This window comes from Syngnathoides biaculeatus, chromosome 10, assembly GCF_019802595.1.
Source record: "Syngnathoides biaculeatus isolate LvHL_M chromosome 10, ASM1980259v1, whole genome shotgun sequence".
Lineage (NCBI taxonomy): Eukaryota > Metazoa > Chordata > Actinopteri > Syngnathiformes > Syngnathidae > Syngnathoides > Syngnathoides biaculeatus.
In genome coordinates, this window is record NC_084649.1 from 15004660 (window position 1) to 15030221 (window position 25562).

The window sequence follows — 25562 nt, forward strand, 5'->3', positions numbered from 1 at the left end:
CCCAAAAATATTGAGTATTGGCACCTTCCATCTGTTCCCTATTCTCGATTACCAAGTTACAGTATTCTGGTAATTAGCAGACAAACCCAAATGCAAAGCTCCACGAGTTATATTCACATTTATCGATAGATCATCCTTGTCAGTCAGAGGTTTGCACTCAATTTAGTGGGATTCTCATTTTTTATGATCATTTCGCCAACCTCGGGCGAAAGGCAGACTGCACCCTGAACTGGTCGCCAGTCAGTCGGACGACAGATACTTTATAGACTGACAACCATTTGGACTGGCAACTGAACCCACGCTTTGTGTACCCAAGTCAGGCAATTGTACCTTGACACTATCATCTAATTAGATCAATCAAAAATAAAAAAATAGAGGAATGTACTGCATCGAAATCATGATAGTTTGTCGAATCATGAAGGTAAACATTTGTTTTCAGTTTAGATCAAGGATCAGCCCATTATGTAATGGGCTGTTAAATGTTTTTGGGTTTTTTTTGTAATGAAAGGAATTATTTCCTCCTTTTTATGTAATTTTTTAAGACCATGGATAATAAGTAGCAGATTTTCCATTACTTTTTGTCTGTGAAGCAATCCTGGTAGAATGTTGTGTGCATAATCATAACTGACTAATCGCATGATCAAGGAACACTATGTAAGAATATAAATTAATCAAGAACATAGAATGCAAAAATAAAAGTAAAAATGATATTGTGTGGCGTGGTTAGCTCTTTGAACGATATCCAGCATTCCACATCAGAAATCCATCGAGGAAACATCCACTGGAGTTTAAGTTCATGATTTCTTGCAGCTTTGTGCATTGTTGAGGGTCTTGAAGGAGATGCGGGGGTACGGAGAGCTTTCACTTAAATGTGTGCCTAAAGCAAGTTCCAGAAGCACACCATAGATCAGTGGAACAAATTCATTAACTCTCTTAAACCAGGGGCAATATACGTAGCCCTCCTGGGAAACCAAAATCCAGGCGGCATTAGATTATCCTTGAAAATGTAAAGTAAAAACATGGAATGTCATCATAAATCCAAGAACTGAATTCCTATCAGAAGACTCCTAATGAAGTCTTGTGCAAGATCCAGCGTTGTTATTGTACACAGTGCACAAGTGTGACTTGCTTGGGATTTGGACGGAACTGCTGTAAATGAGTCCCAACAGATGAAGCCAAACATGCATCTGGAATGAAACAACATGCAAACGGCGGCACTGTTCTGCACTGAGTCCTGATTGGATCATGATGCTTTTGTCATGTGGTTTGTGTCTGTTCCGTCGGTGTTTATGTGACGTTTAACATCATTAGCAGGAATCAAATCCAACAATCAACCTGGGACCTTTCAGATTGGGAATGGTTTGAAAACAAGCACAGACGTTCGGGAAAACAATGATGGGACATTCAACAAAGTGGAGCTGTTGTAAAAATTCATAAACCATCTTCTGAACCTCCCTTCACAAACGTCAGCGTAAATGCGTTCAGCCAATGGACTTTCTCCATGACGGGCGGGGGTGGCTATTCAGGTGGATAGACCTCGTGCACGTGACGTCACCATTTTCACGGCGCCATATTGCCGATCAAACAGCTGCTCGACATTGTGGGAGACATTGAACCGGAGGAGAATATTTACAATACCTGAGACCTGTTGTGCTGTCGGTTGTCACCACAGACAAGACAAATATTCAAAGAGATCATTCTATGAGAATACCAGCTGAAAAGACCAGAAAAGATCGATGGATTTTGACAATTAAACGGGATGGATGGTCCCCAACCAAATAGACATGCCTGTGTAGCGATCGCCTCATTTCAGGTAGGAATTATTCTGAATCTCAGATTACCAAAAAGTATTTATAATGCCAAATTGATTTGAGAACAATGCATATTTAAAAAAAAGAAAACAAATCATCTGTCGCAGAGAGGGTTACGGAGATTAACGTGTGGCCACAAGACACTTCTATGTACGGAGATGACGACTCCCTGTCCTCCTTTTTTCCCAATTATAGTTAATGAAGGCAAGTTTGTGCAAAACAAAGTGGCTCCATCACTATATGGGATTTATTCCTGATTGAGAACAGATCCAGCAACGGAGTACTTGTATGTGTCCAGACTTTTATACACTTTCAAACTTTTCTGTGTAAATCTCAACGATTTACTCACCAGATACATGTGTAGACCCAGTTGTCAAAGACAACCGGAAGCCAATTAACAGTCCAATTTCTCATCAGCAAAAACATGAAATTCAGCATTAAATATTGGTCTCCTATGCCAAGTGTCTCTCATTTTTCCATGTACCTTTGTTAATTATCACCTTCTAAATGTTTAACGGTATTGGACAAAACTCGGGGCCTCGTGCTATAAGACGTATTTTCGTTTCGTCTCAACGGATTTAACTTTCAACAATGCTTTGTTAGACCGGCAATATAGCAGGGTCACGTGATTTTATGACATAGGTGCACCAGCAGTGAGGCCCTGGAAACCTTCAACACATCAAGCTTCATCAATCCTCCCATACATTTCCTCGCTATAAGCGATCATGCGAAGTGGATCCATTCAACCTCATCAGTGCTCATAATTTACGGAAGATTTCTTCAAACATCAAGAATTCTTCAGTTGAGAAGTCCAACCTGGAACAATAAGATCCATGGACTTTTCCACGCACCTCATATGGGTGGTTCATGACAGGATGATAGGAGCAGAATGTACTGGAAGATTCGAGAAGCCATGTTCCCAGTGTTCCAAAGCTGACCAGGGCAATGGCAGGGACACAATTCTGATCCGAACTTTTACTCAATGTGGCTTTAAAAGGAATAATGATGGTTTTGTATGTTCCATGAACTCTGAGATTTATGCAGCATGTGGGATTTCCTTTTCGGTAGGGAGGCTGTAAATGAATGAACCTTCAAAAGTGTGATGGTTATTTCCATTCAAGCGAATCGTGATTCTTTTGAATTATCAGCCTCCTACTTTTAAATGAGTTTCTTTTGTAATGAAAATGCATCAAAGTATAATCCTTGGCTGCCCTTGAGCATACATCATTGAGATGTGTGCTGCACTCGTCTGATGCATTAGGCAGCAAAATACTGCAGGGGGGGGAAAAGACATGCCACAGTCTTTTCCATCTTTTGTTTTGAATACATTTGTGTAAATTTTGCTTTTGGAGAGGAGGACAAACGCAAAAATGAACGTTTTACCATTCATTGTGTACTGCTTATCTTCAATAGGGTCAGTTGGATTCTGTCCCAGTTGACTTGGAGCAAGATGTCGTCATGTCAATCGCCAATTTCGCGGCTAATGGAAAAATCAGAACCCTCAATGAATCAGAAATGCATATTTTTGGAAATTGGAAGGAAGCGAGAGCACTTGGAGAAAACAGTGAAAGCGTCAAACAGTCAAAACTTGTTAAATCCACACCGGAAGCCAAAAGATGAGATCTAAATCCAGAATCACTGACTTTGGGCCAGACGTGTCTACCAAATCTTTATTGTTTCACTTTGAAATTACATCAATAATACGATTCTAGAGTCACACAGGAATTAGGAGCCGCAGATGGTGTAGTCTCTCTAGCCCCACCTTGCATTGTTTTCCTCATCACCCGGTCTAGCACTTAATGGGATTCACCTGAAAATAAAAGTTGCTACTTACCACGCAAACATGCACAGGGGAATGAAATAAATGAAACACGATTTCCACTTGTTTGCACAATTTCATCATGATTAGGAAAATGAATGAGCGCCCGGCTCACAGTTGCCCTTTGGGACGCCATAATTGAAGAAAGCCTCCATGTTGACTAGGTCAGGCAGGTTGAGGTGGAGGCAGGAAGTACATTTACGATCATTTTGTTCTGCAATGACTTGTGCTATTTGATTATACATTATTGCTGGGTTTGCGCTGGTTTGTTTTAATTACGAAGGAGCAAATGGGGTCGCCAGCGAGGCCTTGGTCACCCCTTTTGAAGCATAATAGGTATCGAGTTACGTCGATCAGTGGTCTGCAACAAACTGCAAATCGTATGGCCCAAAATGAAAGTGTCGAACGGGAAGGTCTCAGACTAAAATGGGGGTGAGCTCAGTTGTTTGCTGGAGACGTTCTTGTTGAACAGAGCGGAGTCAGGTGGAACAAATTGGATTTTGTGAATGCTCTGTCACTCTAACCAGTGGACTATAAAGGCAATTTCTGAGAGAGATGTAATCCTGTAATTTATGCAAGATTCTGTTTTCTGAACACGGGTTTGTCATCTTCCTGGTGGCACAGCACAGCCTCGCGGGACCTCGCACATTCCACTCATGTTCCGGTTTCTCCACCATGTGGTCACAAAATTAACTGCACGTTTTGTACAGGTGGTCTTTCATCCATGCTTCTATCCATTTTCTTTGCCACTTATCCTCGCGAGGGTCGCAGCTGTCAACGGGCGGGAAGCGGGGTGCACCCTGAATTGGTTGCCAGCCAATTGCAGGACACGTGGAGACAAACAGCCGCACTCACAATCACACCGAGGGGCAATTTAGAGTATCCAATTAATGTTGCATGTTTTTTGGGGTGTGGGAAGAAACCAGAGTGCCTGGAGGAAACCCATGTAGGCACAGACATGGAAACTCCACACTGGCGGGTCCGGGATTGAACCCGGGACCTCAGAACTGTGAGGGCAATGCTTTCCAGCTGAACCACCATGCCGGACTGGATCTTATTGTGCATAATGTTCACTGTACACTACATTATATCTGGAAATAACTGCGAAAACAAGACCATTTTGCAGTAAATGTTTTATTAGGATGCACTTTTTTTTTTTTTTTAACATCCACTTAGTGGTACTGGTAAGGTATATCACAGGCTTCTAATGGACCAGACGTTCCCCACTAGACAAACAATTAAAGAGAGGAAAGACAACAACTCACACTCCATCAGTACAACAAGACAGGCACAGTCGTCTCTTACAGCAATGTTTTGTCATTTTTGTGGTTCTGGATTCTAATCATAAAATCATAACGTTCCACCATCTGAGCTACCATTTCAGGAGAGGAAAAAAAAAGATGACTTTTTACAACATATGTTGGAAAAACACAGGAACCAAGTGCCTTTTAAGTTCTACAAGTAGTATCCCTCATTCGTGCGCTTGCCAGCAGTGCTGCATTGTGTTTGCTTTGTAGGAAAAGGGAGAGAAAAGATGAGTTTATGGCTCAGGCACAGCACAGATGCTTCACCGGGAAAACAACAAGTTGCAATAAATATTCTGAGAAGACTACTGAACTTGGTAACCAGTAGATTCGGTGCATAGTGATTTTCAAATCTACCTTTTTCCTTTCCCCCAGCGCAGAAAAAACAGTTCAAAATGACCCTGGACAAGTTGCTGCAGAAAGAGCAAGAGAAAGTATTCATACAAAAGTAACATTCATAATAAATATGACAACTAATAGACAACACATTTCTTAAAAAAGCAATACAAAAAAAAAATCAATGTTGTGCACAAAAGGCACTCGAGATGTCTTGCACCATTGCTCCATACATCGACTATAAATAAAAGTCAAACATGATTCTCTTGTATTTCTTTCATATGTTCTCTTATGTACATTCCCATATTTGTATATACAATTTAATAGGTGCAAATTCATACATGGCAAAGACATACACAGCGAAAGCACAGCATGTCTTTTTAGGAAATAAACTGAATGAGCTGTGCTCCTGAATGCCTCCACTAGCTCTTAACAAGACCGTACCATCAGTAACGCGCAGGAGAAGCATGTGCCCTTTAAAACTTCTGAAAGCTCGGGATGTACTTAATACAATTTAATTTTATATTGGGAAGGTGCCTGGTTTGCATGCTTGGGTATTATACAACTTTACATTTGAGCTACTGCTACAAGCGGATTAATCGATCACTATCAGCCCTGGTAAAATTTCAACCTTTTGTGAAAACGTAATACAGTTTTGATCTGATCCAAAGCCAAGCATAAAAGATAATTTTTGGTTGAACGTGATTAAAATTTGGCAAACGTATCTAAATTCCACCCCTTGTGGAAATGTGGGTGCATTACTTTAACACATTTTAATCACGTGCATCCATTGTATATATTTGAACTAAGTAAAAGCAAAGCACTTTTTTTTTTTTTACGTGCTGACATTGCCGCACAAAGCATGCACTTAGAACAGGCTTTTTAGAATGCAAAGTCCAGAGTTGTCAGGGAATCTTTGTAGCGACATAATTATAGCCAACCCAACTGACAGCGTGACGCCTTTCCTCATCTAGAAAAGCCGTGTCGTGTGAGCATAATTTCCTATTCAGCAAATTGTTGAGTAGAACATTACACAGTTCATCCATCCATCCATGTATCTTCTTGAGTGTTATGAGTGAGTTGGAGCCTATCCCAGCTGAATTGGGGTGAAAGGCGGGGGTGCACCGTGAACTGGTTGCCAGCCATTCATAATCGCACTCACAACTTTTGGACAATTTAGTCCGCAATGAAGCAAACATCCACATTTTTGGAATGTGGAAGGAAGCCAGAAAAAATCCACACAAGCATGCACATTCCACACAGGATGCTCGTAGCCCGGCTTCAAACCCCCGACCTGGAAACTGTGAGTTGCATGTGCTAACCACTCTTACGCTGTGTCACCCAGAAATACTTTGAGTATTTCAAATTAAGACTTTTACCAAGAATGAGTACATTGAGCAGCTGGATTCTAAAGACAAAGTACAACAGAGGAGATGATTTCACGCAGCCAGAGAATACATTTGTAGATGATTGAAAAAGGGTTGTTTAGTTAGGATATTTTCAAGTACTGTACCTTTGCTTTCAACCATCTCGCTTTTCGCTATACAGTAAGTCTGTACAAAATCAAAACATTGACACACACACACACACACAATGACCTACTGTATTTACACATTGCAGGAATTGAACAATGCATATTACACACAGTGCACACACTGGACATAGTGACAGTTACCCCTGTGCGGTTATAGCACAAGTACTATGTACTGTATACTTCCACGGACTAACAAGCACATTGTTGCAAATGTGTTTTCTCCCTCGACTCTCTGGTTCAAGTTTTTAATATTTCTGCTTTTTTTCCAGTGTGCCTGAATCTCTTTTCCAGTCCACATGACGCATTTAAGGTCCACTGCCAAGCACAAAAGTCCAAATGTCCACAATTTGACTCCTTGGGCACACATTTAGTTAGATGAGCTTGAGGTATTAACTGATACATATGCATAAGCTTATGCATTTCTATTATTGTTATAAACAGTTTCAAAGAATGGAAATCTTGAACCTATCGCACCTCTGCAGCCCTCTCCCCCATCTGCATCACCATGGGAACCCTCCACTTCAGGAGCTTCCTACAGATCCCAGTGAAGTCAGCCAGAAAAGAGATAAACCATCAGAGTTTGTGGCACATTGCCCAGAGGGTTTGGAATGCGAAACCATGTCAGCGGCAACAGGTCGTTCTACAGGAAATTCATCTGCAACTTCATTTTTTTAAGTGCATCAATAAAACTCGCCACGATTATCATTGTCCAGCTCTTCTATTTTCTCAAAGTAAATTGAACACTGGATCTCATACCCCATATGTCACAGTGAACATCATTACCACGTAAAGAGCAAACATTGCATCTGTAAAGCTAATGTTCATGGAGAATTTGTGATTATTTATCTTTCATTTTCATACGCCATGTCCTATACTTTATAATGTATGAAATGCTTTTGTATTTTGGACTATCATCTCCCTGAGCTGAAGGAAATTTCCCTGATCACTCAGCACTACTTATTGATCAGCAGATTGAATCGAAAATGAAATTATTAATCAGGAGTTGCAATCCCATTACCAGCCCTCGAATGTGACCTTTGCTACATGGTGCCAGATTTGTCAGCAGCATCGGTGGACGCATTCACTCCGGACCCGGCCGCTGCATTGGTACTGGGAAACATTTTATCAGTGGGCGTTACAGCTGGGCTGCCCACCCCAGAAGAACTGGAGCTGCTTGAGCGGTGCTGGGTGGGAGGGGGGCGCACCGGCCTCATGGGCGGGGGGCGCAGCTGAGTGCCGGCAGCGAGCCGGGTCGAGAGCGCCGGTTTGAACGTGGTCATCATCTCAGAGGTGGAACTGTTGCTCCGGCGCATGGCTGCATCTGGGTCGCGGATCATGATGGTGTGCAGCGGGCTGCCCGGCTCGGAGCTAATGGGGTTCTTCATGGGCTCCAGCGTGTCCAGCACCACGTCGGGAGCCTGCTTGGAGGAGTTCTGTCGCTCCAGCTCACGAAGCTCATGGAGAGCTGTGGTCATGGTCTTCTCGATGTCCTGGTTGAGGTAATAACAGAGGTATGAAGGACCCCTTTTTTCTTTTTTCCACATGTCCGTTGTGAGTAAGAAATAAGGGACCTCTCAAAATGAGAGATTGGCAGGTCCATTATAATTACAACCGTACCAGTCAATATGCAAACAATGCAAAATATTAACTTTTTTGCTATGCGGAGATTCTGTCACTTTGCCTCCATGAATCAGAGATGCACTCTGCGCGAGTACATGCCCCCCCCCCCATCTTATTCACTTGTCTGCAGCAGAGGAGATTACAAAGTTGAAACGATGACTTTGTAAGACACTTTAGTGCCCCATAACAACAGCGTCCTTGCAGAAACATGTTATGGCATGACAAGAAGAACATTTGACTTTTTGCACCACAAAACTTTAAGAGAGCATATTACACCATTGTAACATGTAAATTGCACCTTTGTGAAACAATATCCAATATCCAACTGTTAATGCACGTCATCTAATAAAACAATACAGCTCAAAGTTTAGTCCTCATGTTGACAGTTATTGTATTTTCGTAGTGTTCTGCTTCTTTGTATTGAAACTAAAGGCTCAAAATGTATGATTATCCATCCATTTTCTTTTGCTGCTTATCCTCACAAGGGTCGCGGGGAGTGCTGGAGCCTATCCCAGCTGTTAACGGGCAGAAGGCGGGGTGTACCCTGAACAGGTCGCCAGCCAATCGCAGGACACATAGTGACAAACAGCTGCAATCACAGTCACACCTGCGGGCAATTTAGAGTGTCCAATTAATTTTACATGTTTTTGGGATGTGGGAGGAAACCGGAGTGCCCGGAGAAAACCCACGCAGGCATGGGGAGAACATGCAAACTCCACGCAGGCGGGGCAGGGATCAAACCCGGGTCCTCAGAACTCTGAGGCCAATGCTTTACCAACTGAACCACCGTGCCGCCTAAATCAACAATTAATTAACTATTTCAATGATTGCTACTCATTTCGAAACATTCACTTAAAAATGTCCAAATCATTGGAATTTCAGCCTCCCAATATTGTATGATTTTTGTAGACCTCCACAAAAGCAGACTTATTACAAGCTGCGTTTAATCAAATTAAGACATTTGAAAACATCTTCGACTTTGGAAAAGATTAATCAATATTATTGGCCATTTTCTGACATTATACTAACAAAACAATAATCTATTTATATTCTTGCATTTCCCGCAGGGGCAATTTGAAATACAGAAAAGACGATAATTGATTTCCCAGTCTCACCTCAGCCAGAGCCTCGGCTTCCAGCGATTTGTGGTCCCCAAGGCTGCTGTGACGAGTGGCCCCTGACATGGGCCTCAGTGGATGCCCCTCAGGGTAGGCCTTCCTTTCCAGGTAGTTAATACTTCCTGCACTACCAAAAGTCCCCAGTCGCCTTTTTTCTGGACTTTCCATACGCGCCTTGTTGACGGACATCTTGTGTGGGCTGCTGGGACAGGCGGCGGCCCGCGGAGGCGTGTCGGGCACTCTGGTCGGACTTTGAGTGTCTGTACCACCGCGATGGCGTGGAATCGCCGCTCCGTCGGAACGCAGGCGGACCCTGCAAATCGGAATCAGACCACGCAAGTCGTCACACAACACCTTAAAAAAAGAACCGCTTAATTTAACTGACCTGCCGGTGACACCTCCGATGGTGTAATCGGGTGATTGTTCACATGGCGAGGGGCCGTCGTTTTTGGATGAACTTTTTTCATCCTGCCGTGGCCCACTGCTGGCTTCACTATCTGCTTTCTGACTGAGGCTATCTGAGAAGGCGTCGTCCCTGAGGGAGTGGTGGCGTGCTAGTCAGGGTGGGATGCGTTACGGCACAAACTCAAAGTCAAACTTAAGGCCTGGGGGCTGGATCCTGCCTGCCACAATATTTTTTGTGGCCCACAAGGCAAATCAAGTCTGACTACTTTGTGCTTCTTGTAAATGGATTTGGTCTTTTCATTTTGGCAGAAAATGTGTAGAAAAATGAATTTTTTTTAAAGCTATTAAAATACCTTTTCAACCCCCCCCCACCCAAAAAAAAATTTGTAGCACAATTGATGAAAGAGAAGTAATTAATGTGGTGGCATGTGAATGGCAGATTTTTTTTTTTTTTTTCAATCTGTATACAGGAGGAAAAGGAACAGCTAAATCAAAAATGTTACTTACATGTCTTGCACCACAATGTATTGATGAGGGATCAGCCCGTCCACGCCATTGTGTCGGCCCTCCCACCAGTCTTCAGATGCCCGGTGATAGAGAAGCAGAGACGCCCCCTTCTTGAAGGAAAGCTCTCTCGGACTGCGGCCCACATAATCAAATTTAGCGATGGCCTCGATTTGTTCAACCTCTGAAAATGAAATGACACGCAAAATACGAGTTTCATAAAAATTCTGACAGACCTGCACTGCATATCGACTATAGCAGAGCAATGCCTGTTCCTCAGTCAACCAGTAGAGGTCAGTCATGGCTAAGTAATGTCACAACCATCTTAAAGCTGAGTGCACAGGTCATGACCAATAAACTTCAAATTTCTAACTACAAATTTCAAATGAAAGGGAATTTGTATTTGCTGAATTGGTATCTTTCAGCAAGAAATGACACAAAGTAGTCAATATTATATGAAGTTGTGTTAAGAATTATACTTTTAAGAAAAACATTTAATTATAGCTATTGCATTTTGACAACATATTACACGAGCACAATCAGTCATCCATACATCCATTTTCCATAACGGAAAATCTACACATCTACATACCGTTATCTTATCAACAAACACAAATACTGTAACTCAAAATTAATCCACAGTATGAATCATGTAGGGATTAACTAGATTCTTTCAACCAAAGTCAAAACCAGGTAGTGTAAAAAGAAGAGTCTACATCAGACAATCAACATTTTCAGCTATGTCGGACAAGCGATGATGAGACATGAGGTTATAACAAAAAAGAACTAGTGATAGTATCATGTCATTGATGCAATTGTGCACAGACAGCACAGAAGAAAAGATATTCTGCAAAAGTCAAACTCCCGGGAGAACTGCTGCCTAACGCTTGAACAAAGAGCGGGCAAGGTGGGAGGGAACACCCGTGCACATGCAAACACACGTGCACACACACTCACATCAAAAGGCAGCGCTGAATGCCAGCACAAACGTCATTTACCTTTCTGTCAAAGGCATTTAACAACAAGGTCCATTTGCAATGGGGGCTTTTTCATTCCTAATCACATCAAAGATGCTCATGAGAAATCTACAATTCTTTTTTTGTTGGGAGTGTTCAAATTGAAAGGGTACAAAAATAAATACAAAAAGAAACATCGAGTTCAATCATATCCATCACCGAAGCTGAGTTGACTGAGGTTGAATATTGGCGTTTACTTTTTGAAAGTAGTACTGCTTTTTCAATTAACATTACAAATGAATCTGAAATATTTTATACACTGTAAACATGTGTGTGTGTGTGTGGGGGGGGGGCTTGCATTTCTGAAACAAACAAAAAAAACATTTCTAAGTGATCCTTTTGACTTTTTGAATGTTAATGTATATTACCACGATGTGTTTTCATGAAAAAAAGCAGAATTGTATGGGTGACCCCAAATATTTGAAGGCTACTGTAAGCCAGGTAAGCAAAACACCTCCATTGCTGATTAATCACCAATAAGTGCATCAATGAGATGACGAAACGTAGTACGGTAAAGTCTTCCCGAGTCGGTTACGTGAATGACGAGAATGATGACAACGTTGCTGTTGCTGACCTTCATCACTTGTGTGTGGTTCAGTTCCATTGTCAACTTCATCAAGAGTTCCCGGCTCACTGTGAGGGCTGTCACTGCATTGAAACACAAATGCGTTTAAAAGATAAATTAATAGGATTTGAATCTAAGTCAATGCGGTTATTTTTGGAAAAAAGCAGTAATATCACATGTAAAAGTAGATATCGTTTGTCAATAATGTTCACTGATAGTTCCCTCACCAGTATTCCTCGCCCCCAGCCATGCACTTTTCATAAACTGGGCCGTCCAGTTCACGTAAGTTGGGAAAGATGATTTCATTGTGCATAATGATAGTCTTGATGACCTCGTTCACATGCGCCTGGCACGAGACGGGATCCTGGCTGTCGGGAATGGGCATCAGCGTGGGACCAAAGCAGATGGCCAAGTTGTACGGATCCATCATGTTTTCGTCGCTATACTGGGAGAGACTAGGCACAAAAACAAACAAACAGTCAAGCATGTCAGCCAAATTGGAAAACATTCTATTTACTGTACTTTGGCTGCTTTTACTTTCCAGTTTGGTGCTGGTTAGGTACAACAGAAGATATAAAAACACTAAACTGAGAGGGAGAGATTTGCTTTATTGGGCATTAAATAGGCATTCAATGTCTTGGCACAGATGTGTCCTCAGTTTACGATGAAGTTCTGATTCTGTGCCGGCAAACCAACCCACATTTTTACACAACGTATCATTGTATACTAAGACTGTGGCCCAGTGCACAAACCAATGTCCATAAAGGCAGGCTTGGATGAGTTTGGTTGGAAAGAAGTTAAGAGGCTTAAGCTTTAAGCCAGTACATCCCCTGTAGTTCCAGTGATAGGTGTATGAATCATTTTGTTCAGATTCAGAATCGACTTCTCTGTACACGACATGAACAAGTGGATCACTAGAAACTCACTGATTGAGAAAAGCAAACAGATATCTCATGACGATGATGATGGTCCGAGGCAGCGTGACAACAATCTGCTGGATGTGATGCGCTCTCTCCGCTCCCGACTCCAGCTCTGAAAAGCAGATGGAAATAAACAATGGTGTGAGATTCTTTCTTACCGATACAAACGTGCTTTCCAATAGTACAACGGTGTAACTATGGTTTGCTCTGCCCATGACATTCCACCGACTGGCCACAATATTCAGTTAGCGATGTTCTGTTTCGATTGATACCGTCAGAGTGGTGTTGCTGCATTTTCTTTATAAAAATGTAACTTCTTTTTCCAGGTGAAATTCAACTTACACTGCCGTGTATTTTTGTTGTTGCACACCATGGAGAGAACAAGATAAAGGGCACCTCTGAGGTAATCAAAATGCGGCATATCTCTCTAACAACTAAAGTGGGCTAGGGACAGAGCCCTGCTGTCAATAACGACATCTTTATTATTGTGGTTGTATTGCACTATATTATAATGACAGCTGAGCTAATTACCTCATTCAGCTGAATGGGAGGTTTTTCTTTTCCTATTCCACATATGATTACCTTTATAAAAGTATGCAATAAAAATGATACAGTTGCAATCCAACATTAAAAACACCCTACATAACTGCTTATACAGAGCGGCACCATTTTAGCTAGGCAGTTTAGTTAATCTTCATTTTAATAGAGGCATCATTTATCACGCCTCAGGTATCACACAAGGAGAACTGGTGTTCAAATTGCTTCCATGTGTTGATTTCTCTTTTATTCACAGGAACTGAGAATCTAAGAAACGTGTATTTTTTTTTGTTTCTTCCCCTCTTGGGGCATTTTGATTGCACACAAACACAAACACAGACTCACGCAGCCGCTTTGGCTTTGATTGCTTTGTGACTCACTGATGGTCGAGATGAAGTCCAGGAAACGCTCCTTCGGGAAGAGGGAGTTCTCCAGTCCTCGGAAATACAGTTTAAGCACGCCTGCCACGGAGTTGATGTCATGCTCATCGTGGTCATCTATTAAAGGATCTTCTCCTGATGAATCAGAATAAATTGGCATTCAATGGTGACATGTGATGGATTGCAGAAACAGCTTTGAGACAAATCATAGGTGACATAATAAGAAGTAACTCACCTCTTTCAAATGAATTTTTAATATCATTGACTTCCACCTGCGATCCTGGTACTCGGAATATGCCTTGCTGCTGCAGGCCTGAACGGAATATAGCGCAGATAGAATTAGGCAAGTAGCCATTAGCCACGCATTTCATATAGAGATTTTATTTTGTTGTTTTTTTCCTCCAGAAGGGCCCCCCCCCCCTCTGTGAGCCACCACCATGTGGTTCCAGTTACAGGGCTACTAATCAGTTTTCTGGAGTTTCATTAGGTCCAGATCCAGGGGAGAGGCCTGCAGGCTCCAGCAATGAGCTGAAGACAGATGTGAAGGTACACAGGGTGGAGCTATAAAAAGGAAGAGGGGCAGAGGAAGGTGAGGGGAGGGGAGGGGGTCTATCACAACTCTGTGTGTGTGTGTGTGTGTGTGTGTGTGTGGGTGTGTGTGAGCCCATGTTACGAGCTTGTCAAATCCCCAGGGAGCCGGTCGAGTCGGTGCACCCGCAGCTGTTTGCGAAGCTACAAACACTGTACTGCAATAGTTCACAAACCCACCTAAGAGGCGAAGTTTGTCTGTATTTAATCTTTTTTTTCTTCCTAGTCTGAGATATATAGCATGAGGTGAGGATTACCGTAGAGGTTGATGTATCTGACACAGCTCTCAACCACGAGTGGAATTGGTTGACCTGAATCCTGAAATAAGAGGAGAATTTTTAATCCAGTGATATTCAAACAAAAATTACCTGGATGCTCAATCATGCTGAAGCGGGAGTGGGTAGTTAACTACGATTAGGAAAGCAGGTTTCATGTTCTCAGTGGCCACAAGAGTAGGCAAGCTTGCAAAAAAGTATGAGCTCCAAGATAGGATCTGTCATAACCTCAGAGTACAGAAATCACTATTGTTGCACTTTTTTTCATTTTGAATTTTTGCTATTTCACAACATACCGAAAGGAGTACATTTTGATAGCGTGGTTGGTGGTTTTATTTTTTTAGTTTAATTATCAAAACAAGTAGTGCATATATTTACAGTATTTACAGGAGTTGAATCAGTACAGTACTTATACTTTTATCATAGACTTTTCTAGTATCTGTAGTTACTACCGAGTGTTAGCACTTTTGATACCCCTGGAATATAATGTATACTACTTTAGTACCTGAGGGGGGAAAAATCCTAGGAAAAAACATAAAATATGATTCTGATGACATTTTTCAATTGACACTTTCAGATGTGTTAGATTACCAAAGATATTTAATATTGGGTGGCATGGTGAATCAGGTGAAAAGCGTTGGCCTCACAGTTCTGAGGTCCCGGGTTTGATCCCTGACCCACCTGTGTGGAGTTTGTATGTTCTCCCCGTGCCTGCGTGGGTTTTCTTCAGGCACTCCGGTTTCCTCCCACATCCCCAAAACATGCAACATTAATTGAACGCTCTAAGTTGCCCCTCGGTGTGATTGTGAGTGTGGCTGTTTTGTCACGACGTCCCCTGCGATTGGCTGGCAACCATTTTAGGGTGTACCCAGCCTCCTGTCCGTTGACAGCTGAGATAGGCTCCAGCACTCCCCGCGACCCTTGTGAGGATAACCGGCAAAGAAAATGGATGGATGGATGGATGGATGGATGGAGGAATTTAATATTGTGGGTGTATTAGTTTTCATTTATTTCAAACATCACTGGATGCTTGTAGTAACTTGTGGACAGTGAGGATAAGCGGTAGGGATTATTAATATAGTAACTACTTTAAGGTGGCATGGTGGGCTCAGCTACAAAGTGTTGGCCTCACAGTTCTGAGGTCCAGAGTTTGATCCCAGCCCTCCCTGTGCGGAGTTTGCATGTTCTCCCTGTGCCTGCGTGGCTTTCCTCCGGGCAGTCCGGTTTCCTCCCACATCCCAAAAACATGCAACATTAATTGGACACTCTAAATTGCCCCTAGGTGTGATTGTGAGTGCGGCTGTTGTCTTGATGTGCCCTGCGATTGGTTGGCAACCAGTTCAGGGTGCACCCCGCCTCCTGCCCGTTGACAGCTGGGATAGGCCCCTTGTGAGGATAAGTAAGTGGTGAAGAAAATGGATGGATAACTACTTAAAAAAAAAAAAAAAAAAATCAACATACTGTATTGAAAAACTTCGCTGTATAGGATGCAGTACCATTCTGCATGTCAAAGAAAATGCCCACAAACACGTATAAATAGCTATTATTTGAAAATATAACTCAAGTGAACATTGTCTTTATTCAGCTTTGATAAAACTCTGCAGCTCATTCGAGGTGCACCTAATAAAGTGGCCAGTGAGCACTTATTCTCAGAGAGGTACCTGGATGCGAGCGCGAGCATTCCTTCTCCCTCTGGGAAGAGCAGCATAGCATGGTAGGGCAGAGCACAGAAAGGAGAGCAAAGAAGCACAAAGTTAGAGCGAGCAATCAGATGAGGAAGGAGCTCCTCGTGTGGTTAAAGGAGGCGAAGCACGAGGGCTGAACAACGGGGAAACCACACATGTGCAGTGAGGGACAAAGCAAGATGTCTCCCTTCCACCCAAATAGGTGACCGGATTTGTGAGCCAGAGGCAGTAAATTGTGTGTGAAATAAAGAGACAGCCGACTGCCGCTTCGCCTACACGGGCAGCACCATGGAAGGGAGGCAGAGGATTAGAGGTTAATCAAAGGTTACGTCATGACGAAGGGCGGCGGCAAGGCGGAGGAACAAAAGGCCAAAATGAGGAAGAGAGGGAAGATGAGAGGTCGTAGCCACCTCCCCCACTCAGGACCCACAGGGGCTGCTCAGGCATACACGACCACCACCACAGGGTACCTTGACGAAGGTCTCCAAATTGCCGTTAAACAGCTTATGGTTATAGACGGAGCGCGGTCTAGGCTTCCGCATTTTCTGGGGTTTAGGGGGAAGGGTGGGGGGCCTAGGAAACGATGGACAAAAGGAATATTACCGCCATGATATTTACAAACCTCAAGCTAATCATGAACAGAGTATTTACATTCTGGGAAAAATATTAGCAAGCATTTGCATTTGAGAAATTTAAAAAATTGAATTAAATAAATACAATTCTCGAGTGTGCAGAATTCAAATGAACTGATATCATGTCACTCAACAGAATACATGATTTTTTGCAAAAACAAGACAAGGTTACTGAATCTCAAATCAATAATCCTTCACACTCATTCACTTCCATTAACGGCTATACGAGTCAAATATCCCTTTTAACTGAGACAGCTGGCAGTCAATGCGATTCATGGGAATACAAGGAATTCCACTGAAACACAAACGCACAAAAAGACATTCCCTATTCCTGTATGAAATGTAATGTAATGAAATGTAGCATTTAAAGGATTTGTTCTTGACAGATTGGAAGACAAATCATTTGGACACAACCTTGATCACAATTTGTACGAAACAATATAAAACACTCATCTGCCAGATGATACAAATGCAAAATATAACAAGTTTCAAAACAGATAATATATATCTTTTTTGCCTTAACAAAGAAAATATTTTTGATCCACACGGTCATGAAGGTATTCATTTAACAATGTTTAACATGGCGGTTGTCCTTTGCAGTGGCATTGAACTACAACGCATCACGTAGACAGCTGTTTCTAATACTCTGTTAGAACAAAAAATGTTATTGAATCACATTTAGGGGTAAAATATTAAGAACACTCCTCAGGATGACGATGTGTAGCTCAACAACCACAACAATAAAAATATTGTTCAGCAGAACTTTGTTGATGAATAGATCACTAATGATGCACCTTGTGAGTGTATAAATTAAAAAAACACAATAGGCTATAAATGAAATAAAATTTAAAATTCCATAATTGTTTTCATTTTGGGCGGCACTGTGGAACAACTGGTCAGAGCATTGGCCTCAGAGTTCTGAGGACTGGGGTTCGAACCCTGGCCCCGCCTGTGTGGAGTTTGCATGTTGTCCCCGTGTCTGCGTGGGTTTTCTCAGGGTACTCCGGTTTCCGCCCACATCCCAAAATTATGCATTAATTGGAGATTCTAAATTGCCCTTAGGTGTTATTGTGAGTGCAATTTTTGTCTGTCTCTATGTGGCTTAAATTGGCTGACAACCAGTTCAAGGTGGCAGCTGAGATAGGCTCTAGCACTCCCGTGACACTTGTGAGGATAAGCAGCTCAGAAAATGGATGGATGTTTTCATTTTTTATTTGGAAGCGGCACTGAATACTCTAACTGTCTGGACTTGATGAAATGAACAGATGCTTTGAAAACTGATCTGAACTCACCTTGTGGTTCCGCATTCAGCTCTTTCCCCTGAGGAAAAGACAGACAAGAGCAAAAATGTTTTATATTAGTGCTGGAAGTGAATATATTAACCAGAGTGCTGTGTCCACCCTGAGAAGGACAAAGGGTGCACCACAAGCGCCATCGCTTAGACAATGCTACTGAGCAATAGATGATAAAGCCTCGGGAGACCCGGAGGACATACTGCGGGGGTGGGCTGGTGGAAGCGCACATGTGCACGTCGGCGAGGGGGGGGGGGGGGTCCACCAGTGGTCACACCGAACAATGATTGTGCTGCTTCATTGAGCCTTTTGTTCCTGCTCACAATTTATATATTGAGGTATTCCTTGCTAGGTCACAATAAAACTGCTGTAACAAACACGTGAATGTGAAATTACACACAAACGTGGACAAAAGAGCACAGTTCATTCGTGCCAACAGCCAGGTGGTTTCTCTTGAAGTGAATGCACGTCAGCTGGAAGGGAGTCCATGCACGACAACAGCAACAATGGCAGCAAAGTACTTCAACGGTTCCTCTTCAAACCAAGCCACAATGGAGAATGACAGCAAGGGCTCAGCCACGTCGCTATACATCATTCCGGCATAAAAGACTAAATAAGAGCAAGTTGCCCACATATCCTTCCACCAGCTGATTATCATGTTATCTCTACCCGACCAACCACACAACTGTACACTTCAAACCTCAAAAACGAAGTCCTAAATGATGCATTTAACTTCATTTCACCTGCATAATCTTATGGAATATATTATCTAGTATGTATGAAAAATCTGCAACACGAGACGGGGAAAATATGGGAAACACCGGCTGCAGTTTTACAACACTATCAACTTCAACCACAATAAAAATGTGGAATTTGTGGTACACAGTAGTTCCAAAAGATAGAAATTTAAGTCATTTCGTGACCACCCTTGTGATGCAAAATGCTCATTTTCAAATCATCTCGTACCACTAAAATGAACAAAAATGCCATTATATCTGTTCCGGGTTCTGTAAAAATGCTCTCACCATTGATTGTACTTTACAAAATCATGCAGTAAAGATAAAATTAAAGTGAAACAGTTTTTACTTTAACTGAATTGACATTGTGCTGTTCCTCGGATTTCAAAGTGACTGTTGTACCGAGTTAACAGCACAAACTCTACAATAAAAAATAATGTTGACATTTTACATACCATGCAGTATCAGTGCACGACATGACGTTTTTACTAGGCGCCGTGTAGCATGCGGTTTTATCGTGTACCTGGTGACATGGTCATAACACAGCCCTGCACCGATGTGACAGTTTGGACAAAAAGCAGCGAGCTAATGAGTACAGCACAGCCCTGATTGATCACCTGAATAATTAAGCACGGGCGGTACCTGGAGACGCCATATGGCGCGCTCATGTGCTCTCTGCTGCACCGCCACAGAGGTAAACAAGCACAAATCTGCCCGAAGACGGATGGAAACGGCTGTATAATTTGAGACTTGGTTGTTTGCAGAAGAGCTCAAAATGCAGAAGGACAGAAGATGTTATCGAGTAAGTAAATTTCTCCTCAGCATTCTGCTGTGCTCGTCTATTAGAAAAGCGTTTGATACAGGAGCAGGTGCAGAGATGAAGCTGGCCCTTCTGATTGATTAGGCGTAAAATGTTCACGGTTGAGGTGACCAGGGCACCCAAGGGAGGGGGAGGGACCAAAAGAACAATTTTTCTCATTTCTTTATTACCCTTCACGGGATCTCCCAGCAGCAAAAAAGGAATAAACACTATGGTTCAATTTAGCTCATTGCAGTAACCATTTTTGTAGTATAAAAATTTGCAAAAAAAGTACTCTATTAATAGGTTGTTTTATTTCACCCCTCCCTGGGGTAACAACTACAATAGTATGGTACCCAAGGGTCCAACTTGCTACCATTGCAGCCCATTCACCGGTCAACAGTGGATTTTCGACGCCACATGACAGGAATCCAATTAAAAAAAAAGTTGCAAATGAAACCAAATAAGCTCGGAATAGGTGGTGTGTTACGATTATAGAATAAAAGGCATATCATTGTGAAAATAAAGATTTTTTAATTCCCTTGTTCAAAGATGACATTCTCTTGCAAATTTGTCTTTAATATCATAATATCAAGACTTCTTCTTCTAAATGTGTATGGATGGCTTTCTTTGCAGAACATGTCGTTTCAAACACAATTTGTGACATCATTTTGAGAAGTTTAACCTTCAAAGCAGATCTCAACTCATGTCTGTTTGGCTGAAAAAAACCACACCTGACCAAAGTGGGGACGCACCCAGAGTCCATCTTCTTTACTGGTGCCCCAACCACTTCCAGGGTGTATCACACTGAGATCACTAGCCCTAGCCCCTATTACCAATACCTATGTCATACGATAAAACTGAACAGTAGTGCCCTCTACCTGGAAAAAATGTTTAGCGGACGGACTGTACCATACCAATTGGTGGAAAAGTTACTTCAATATCTTTGAATCCATCAGTTCCATATTATTTCCGTCTACATGAAGAATCTGTTTCAAATATCATTCCGTGCCTTCTATTATGAGATAAATTCTACACCTCCTTGAACCGTGAAGGCAGAGAGATAATGTGGGTCACATTGACAACAGGGGTTGATCCAATGCGAAGATTCATACCTTCACCAAGGGTCTGCTTCAGCAAGTCATGCTTGGCCTGTAGCTTAATGATGAGGTTGCTGCCATTCAGGTACTCCTTGAATTTCTAAGGACAGAGATTAAGACGACAATGAGGGAGTTGCGCCTCTCATAACCCGATCCAGCTCACTGAAATGTTCATCGAACCCAGACAGTATGGATTTCTGTTGTGTGAAATTGAAATTTGACAGTTGAAGCAAGCATTAGATGGACTCACCGAGAGGTAGAACATTTCAGTCTCCTGTTGGTTGGCCCTCCTCTTTGCTACGTTCATCTTGCTCATGTACGACTCGGAGGCCAGAGACTTGATGGATTCAGTGGAGCGGCTATGTTGGAAGGCGTCTGACACGTCGAAATCCTCCACCGTCAGCATATCTTGCAGAGTTTGCATGGTGGCGTCCAAGGTCTTTCGCACCTGCACCAAAAAAGGGAGGAGGAAACATAAAAGATGTCAAATGACATGATGCCTCAAAAGAAAAAAAAATACAGGCTGAATATTAAGTAATGTTATTTTCACAGGCAAAATAAAACATAATGAGGATTGCAGTGAAATGAAAAGCTAGTCGCATCTGAATAAAGGGTGGAACAGCTAAAATGGATGACTGCAAAGAACACATTTTGAGTGGGGCGTAGATTGATAAACCTCATTTCCAGTAACGGCACGCTCCATCCATTATTGCATGCAACAGAAGACACGGGGAGGGAGGAGAGGCACAGCAATTGGCACAGGAACATGGCTTATTATCACCTCCATTTGCACCTTTGTGTCTGCTGCGTTTTGACGAGAAAGGCCTCGCTCCATCATCAAAACGCGCACTTTCAAACAGAAAACAACACTGGCACAGTGACAAGGCACTAAATAAATTCTCAGCTCCCGCAGTGGGAGGGTCAGCATAGAGTAATTGCAATGAGGACAGATGGTGATGTGGCCCCGCTATGTGGCTCAAGGGAACAACAGACAGACCTTTCTCCATCAGGGAGAGGCGGTGTTGGGAGTGGGGGGCTGATTGAACACACACAAAGCCCCATTAAATCCTCACCTCCTCGTTCTCAATCTTCAGTGTAGCCAAGCGAGATTGTAGTTGGTGGTAGCGCATCAAGAGCTCAGTCTGGACGGGTTGCTGGGCGCTCACCTGGCACACCTGAGCAGAAGGAGGTTACGAGGTGAAATTTGGCACTATGAATGAACCACTGGAGTTGAAAAAATAAATTTTTTGGGGTTGATTGAAAATGGACACATATTTGGTCACTTGTGCGTAAATGGCCGTCTGTCCAGGATGACCGCTACATTTCACCATAAATCGGCAAAACTCTAAATTGTATAACTGCTACTGCTGACCAATATGGAGCCAATACTAAAAATTGATAATTTCGTCTTAGTCACATACATAGTGTACATAGTGTGATATCTTGGTCCGTAAAGTGAAAACTAAAGCTATAATTCTCTTGTAAGAAAGGCAACGGGTGAATTTACAGGTTAATTACACCCTCTACAATCTAATGGCAGCGTAATTACCGTAATTTCTCAAAAATAATATGCAAATTTTTCCCAAAATATTTTTAAAAAGTTAATAGAGCGCATTATATTTAGGTACGGATGAAAAATAAAAAATACAATCACATTGTATCATTGTATACAGGTGCATAGAGTGGTAAAACCCGTATACATATACATTTCGATATGATATTCGATGTCTTATATTACACGTTTATATATATATATCACGGTAAAGCGCACCCCCAACCTGAGTTCTCTGACCTCCTCGGGGAGCTTGGATTTTACAATTGTTAGCGTAACATGTTTGGTGCTTCTGCACTAAAGATCAGAAACGACTGCCTGTGAGTTTGTTTTAACTTAAACTAAGACAAAAAATGTCGACTACAACGGCTAGTAGTGGAGATGCTTTTAAAAGAAATGTGTCATCATTCGTGCCGATGATGCCGCCAACCCGGAAGTAGCGCGACACTCCAAAACAAGGACAGATCAATGGCTTCAGGTGAGTATCAAAACAATGTGAGCTCAAACTATGTAGAAAAGAGCGTCATGGGGACATTAAAAAAAAAAATGGGAGGGCGCACACAGTTAAGATCCTTGCTTTTTAAAACTGCGGAACAAAAACTCTTGGGATTCAAAAAATATTTCCTCACAAACGCCATGGATGGCACAGAGTATGACATGTGGTGGGAGCAAAATAGGATCACTGTTCATGATTCAATGGAGGAAGCACCGGAACTATACCAAGTCATCGACGAGTTCGACAGTGATGCACCAAAGGTAGCTACGGTGGATATTTTTTCAATTGGAGATGAGTCAAATGCTTCTTTTGAAGTCTTGGCCAAGAATGTGTAATGTAGAGTATAAAATGCACTATGCACAAATGTTTTATGCACAAAAATTTATGCAAATTTTTTTTCAAGTTAAACAGTGTTAAATAGTTTATTTATTTAAGACTGTAATATGTGTTATCAATAGTATTGATAAAATGTTATGCCATCATTGAGCGTTTATGTTTGTTGGTTGAGAGATTCTGTTCTCACAATTACAGGGACCAGGACAAACATATCCTGTGGCCTGTCCCGATATTACATCACCGCTACATTAGCACACGCACAATGATTATTATTAATGATTGTTGTACGGACATTTTTTTGAAAAACAATATAAGTGCAAAAATAAATGAAAATAATTCCTAATATTTTGAGCATATGAGTAGCAGCAAATTGGTGGTGCACATTGTACATTGGTAGAAGGGTTTTCCTGATTTTAGGTCAACTTTGGGGCTGCGCATTATACTTCAAGATGAATTATACTCGAGAAATTACAGTAATTGCTCTGCTTGCCACTATTTGTAGTAAATATAAAATTTAAAATTGGATAATTTCTTGCAGCACATGGAACATTTTATCATGAATACACAGTTGTTTGGAATCACTGTGTTTGAGGATCCGCTGTACACGATCAATCTTAAAAAGAAAAAACAAAATTATATTTTGACATAATTTCAAAGTGTTTAGAATTTCAAGTTTTGAGCACAAAATCTTACAAAATGGAAAGACGCCGAGCACAAGGAGCATCTCACCTCATCTCCCATGTGAGGCAGGTACTCAAAGCGCATAGGAGGGCAGAACACCTGGTTATGCATATCCATGAGCTTGTGTTTATCACTGCGAGAGTCCAAGTTGTCCACCGCATTCTCGATGACGTCCAGTCCCTCGTGGCGAGACGTCTCCAGGTTGTACTCTGCGGACAAGTAGGTCCTAAAGGTCCGCGCCAAGCTAGCGTGGTATCCCAGGTCGCAGCACTGTGAAGACACATCAAAAACAAACTGCATGGTTATCATACTGGAAATGCTGACAGAACAGCTTCCGGGGAAGTATGAAGGAATGCATTTAAATCCCAAAATGATAACCTGAGCTTCCAAAACAGGAGCTGGCATCTCGACTTAGCCTAGCAAGACACCAGGGATAATTACAGAGCTTTATCACACTGAGCGGTATGAAGTAGGTCCAATTAAGCAAAGGGATGTTTTGGTGGGAGCTTAGAAGGAGCTGGGGGGTGACTGTCAGTTGTGTGAATCACTAAGCAAACGCTCTTTAGGGCTTGTTGGCCGAGGGATTGATCTCTTTACTTTGGTGCAGCCTCAAAAAGTCACTCAGATGAAAGAGGAGAACGAAGGGGTGATGCAGTTTAGCAGTTTTTGTTTATAAGCAATGTGACAACAGAGTCAAATATGCAAGTCTGCTGTAGCAGATGCCGGCATAAGGATGATTGAACGCATTTACGTTCAAGCACTGTTGGCCATATCTCTTCCTTCTCAGCACAAGAAATGTTTTTATGCCTCGCTAAATTCCCAGTGCTGCATACAGTATTCAGATTTTGTATGTTAATTTGAATCAATATTTGTATGTTCTGCTTCTCTTACTTGAAGTGCAACGAGTGATGATGTGTACAGTATATGAGTGTGAATATCTGCCTGTTTCCATGTGCCCTGTAACTGTATGGTGACCGGCCCAGTTCACCTGAAGTCAACTGAGACAGCCAAATGTTCTGAAGTTAAATAAATGTGTTTGGGTTTCACACAATCACATTTTCTACAAGCCAGATTTTGCTGACACTGTGGACCAACATGTATTATACTGCAAGCACCTTGTTAAAGATCATTCGTGATGCAGATTCTGAGTGACAGAGTGAAATTCTTGCTGAGTGAATGTCAGCATTTGATGTATGCTGAGAAGTCAAACCCCTTTTCTTCCTCTGCCCTGCAATGGCAGTCAAACTAGACATCCTTACAATCCCGTTCAAACATGCAGCTCAGAAGGGATTTGGTACATTATAGACCGTTCAGCATTCAGACACTTGTTCCAACCAAGCAGAACGAGACCAAAAGGGCTGGAATCGACTCAAATCAGTGCCCCGATACAACGGGCAAGCATTTGCATATCGTCAACAACAGAATGAGACTGATATGAAATACATTTTCTGCTATGCATCACTACATAACCATTCAAATGAAATGACAGTGTCTGGCCTGGAAAAAGTGAATTGTCCTCT

General features: G+C 42.1%; 1 protein-coding gene across 2 annotated transcripts in view; it reads right to left on the reverse strand.

The window, feature by feature from the left end:
* Nucleotides 1-4764: 4764 nt before the first annotated feature.
* srgap3 (SLIT-ROBO Rho GTPase activating protein 3) overlaps nt 4765-25562 on the reverse strand; it is a 71497-nt gene continuing 50699 nt past the window's right edge. Inside the window, exons 7-22 of one of the 2 annotated variants that reach the window (XM_061833107.1) lie at nt 24091-24312; nt 22051-22152; nt 21228-21425; nt 20993-21077; nt 18342-18369; nt 16888-16990; nt 14715-14775; nt 14105-14182; nt 13870-14004; nt 12959-13064; nt 12260-12487; nt 12042-12115; nt 10455-10635; nt 9928-10077; nt 9540-9855; nt 4765-8294 (exon numbers count right to left, since the gene is read on the reverse strand). In XM_061833107.1, the coding sequence (XP_061689091.1) occupies nt 7845-8294; nt 9540-9855; nt 9928-10077; nt 10455-10635; nt 12042-12115; nt 12260-12487; nt 12959-13064; nt 13870-14004; nt 14105-14182; nt 14715-14775; nt 16888-16990; nt 18342-18369; nt 20993-21077; nt 21228-21425; nt 22051-22152; nt 24091-24312 (2517 nt within the window). In that variant the 3' untranslated portion in view covers nt 4765-7844. Of the gene's footprint in view, nt 8295-9539; nt 9856-9927; nt 10078-10454; nt 10636-12041; nt 12116-12259; nt 12488-12958; nt 13065-13869; nt 14005-14104; nt 14183-14714; nt 14776-16393; nt 16425-16887; nt 16991-18341; nt 18370-20992; nt 21078-21227; nt 21426-22050; nt 22153-24090; nt 24313-25562 lie in introns of those variants that run through there. The other variant, XM_061833108.1, reaches the window with a different exon arrangement.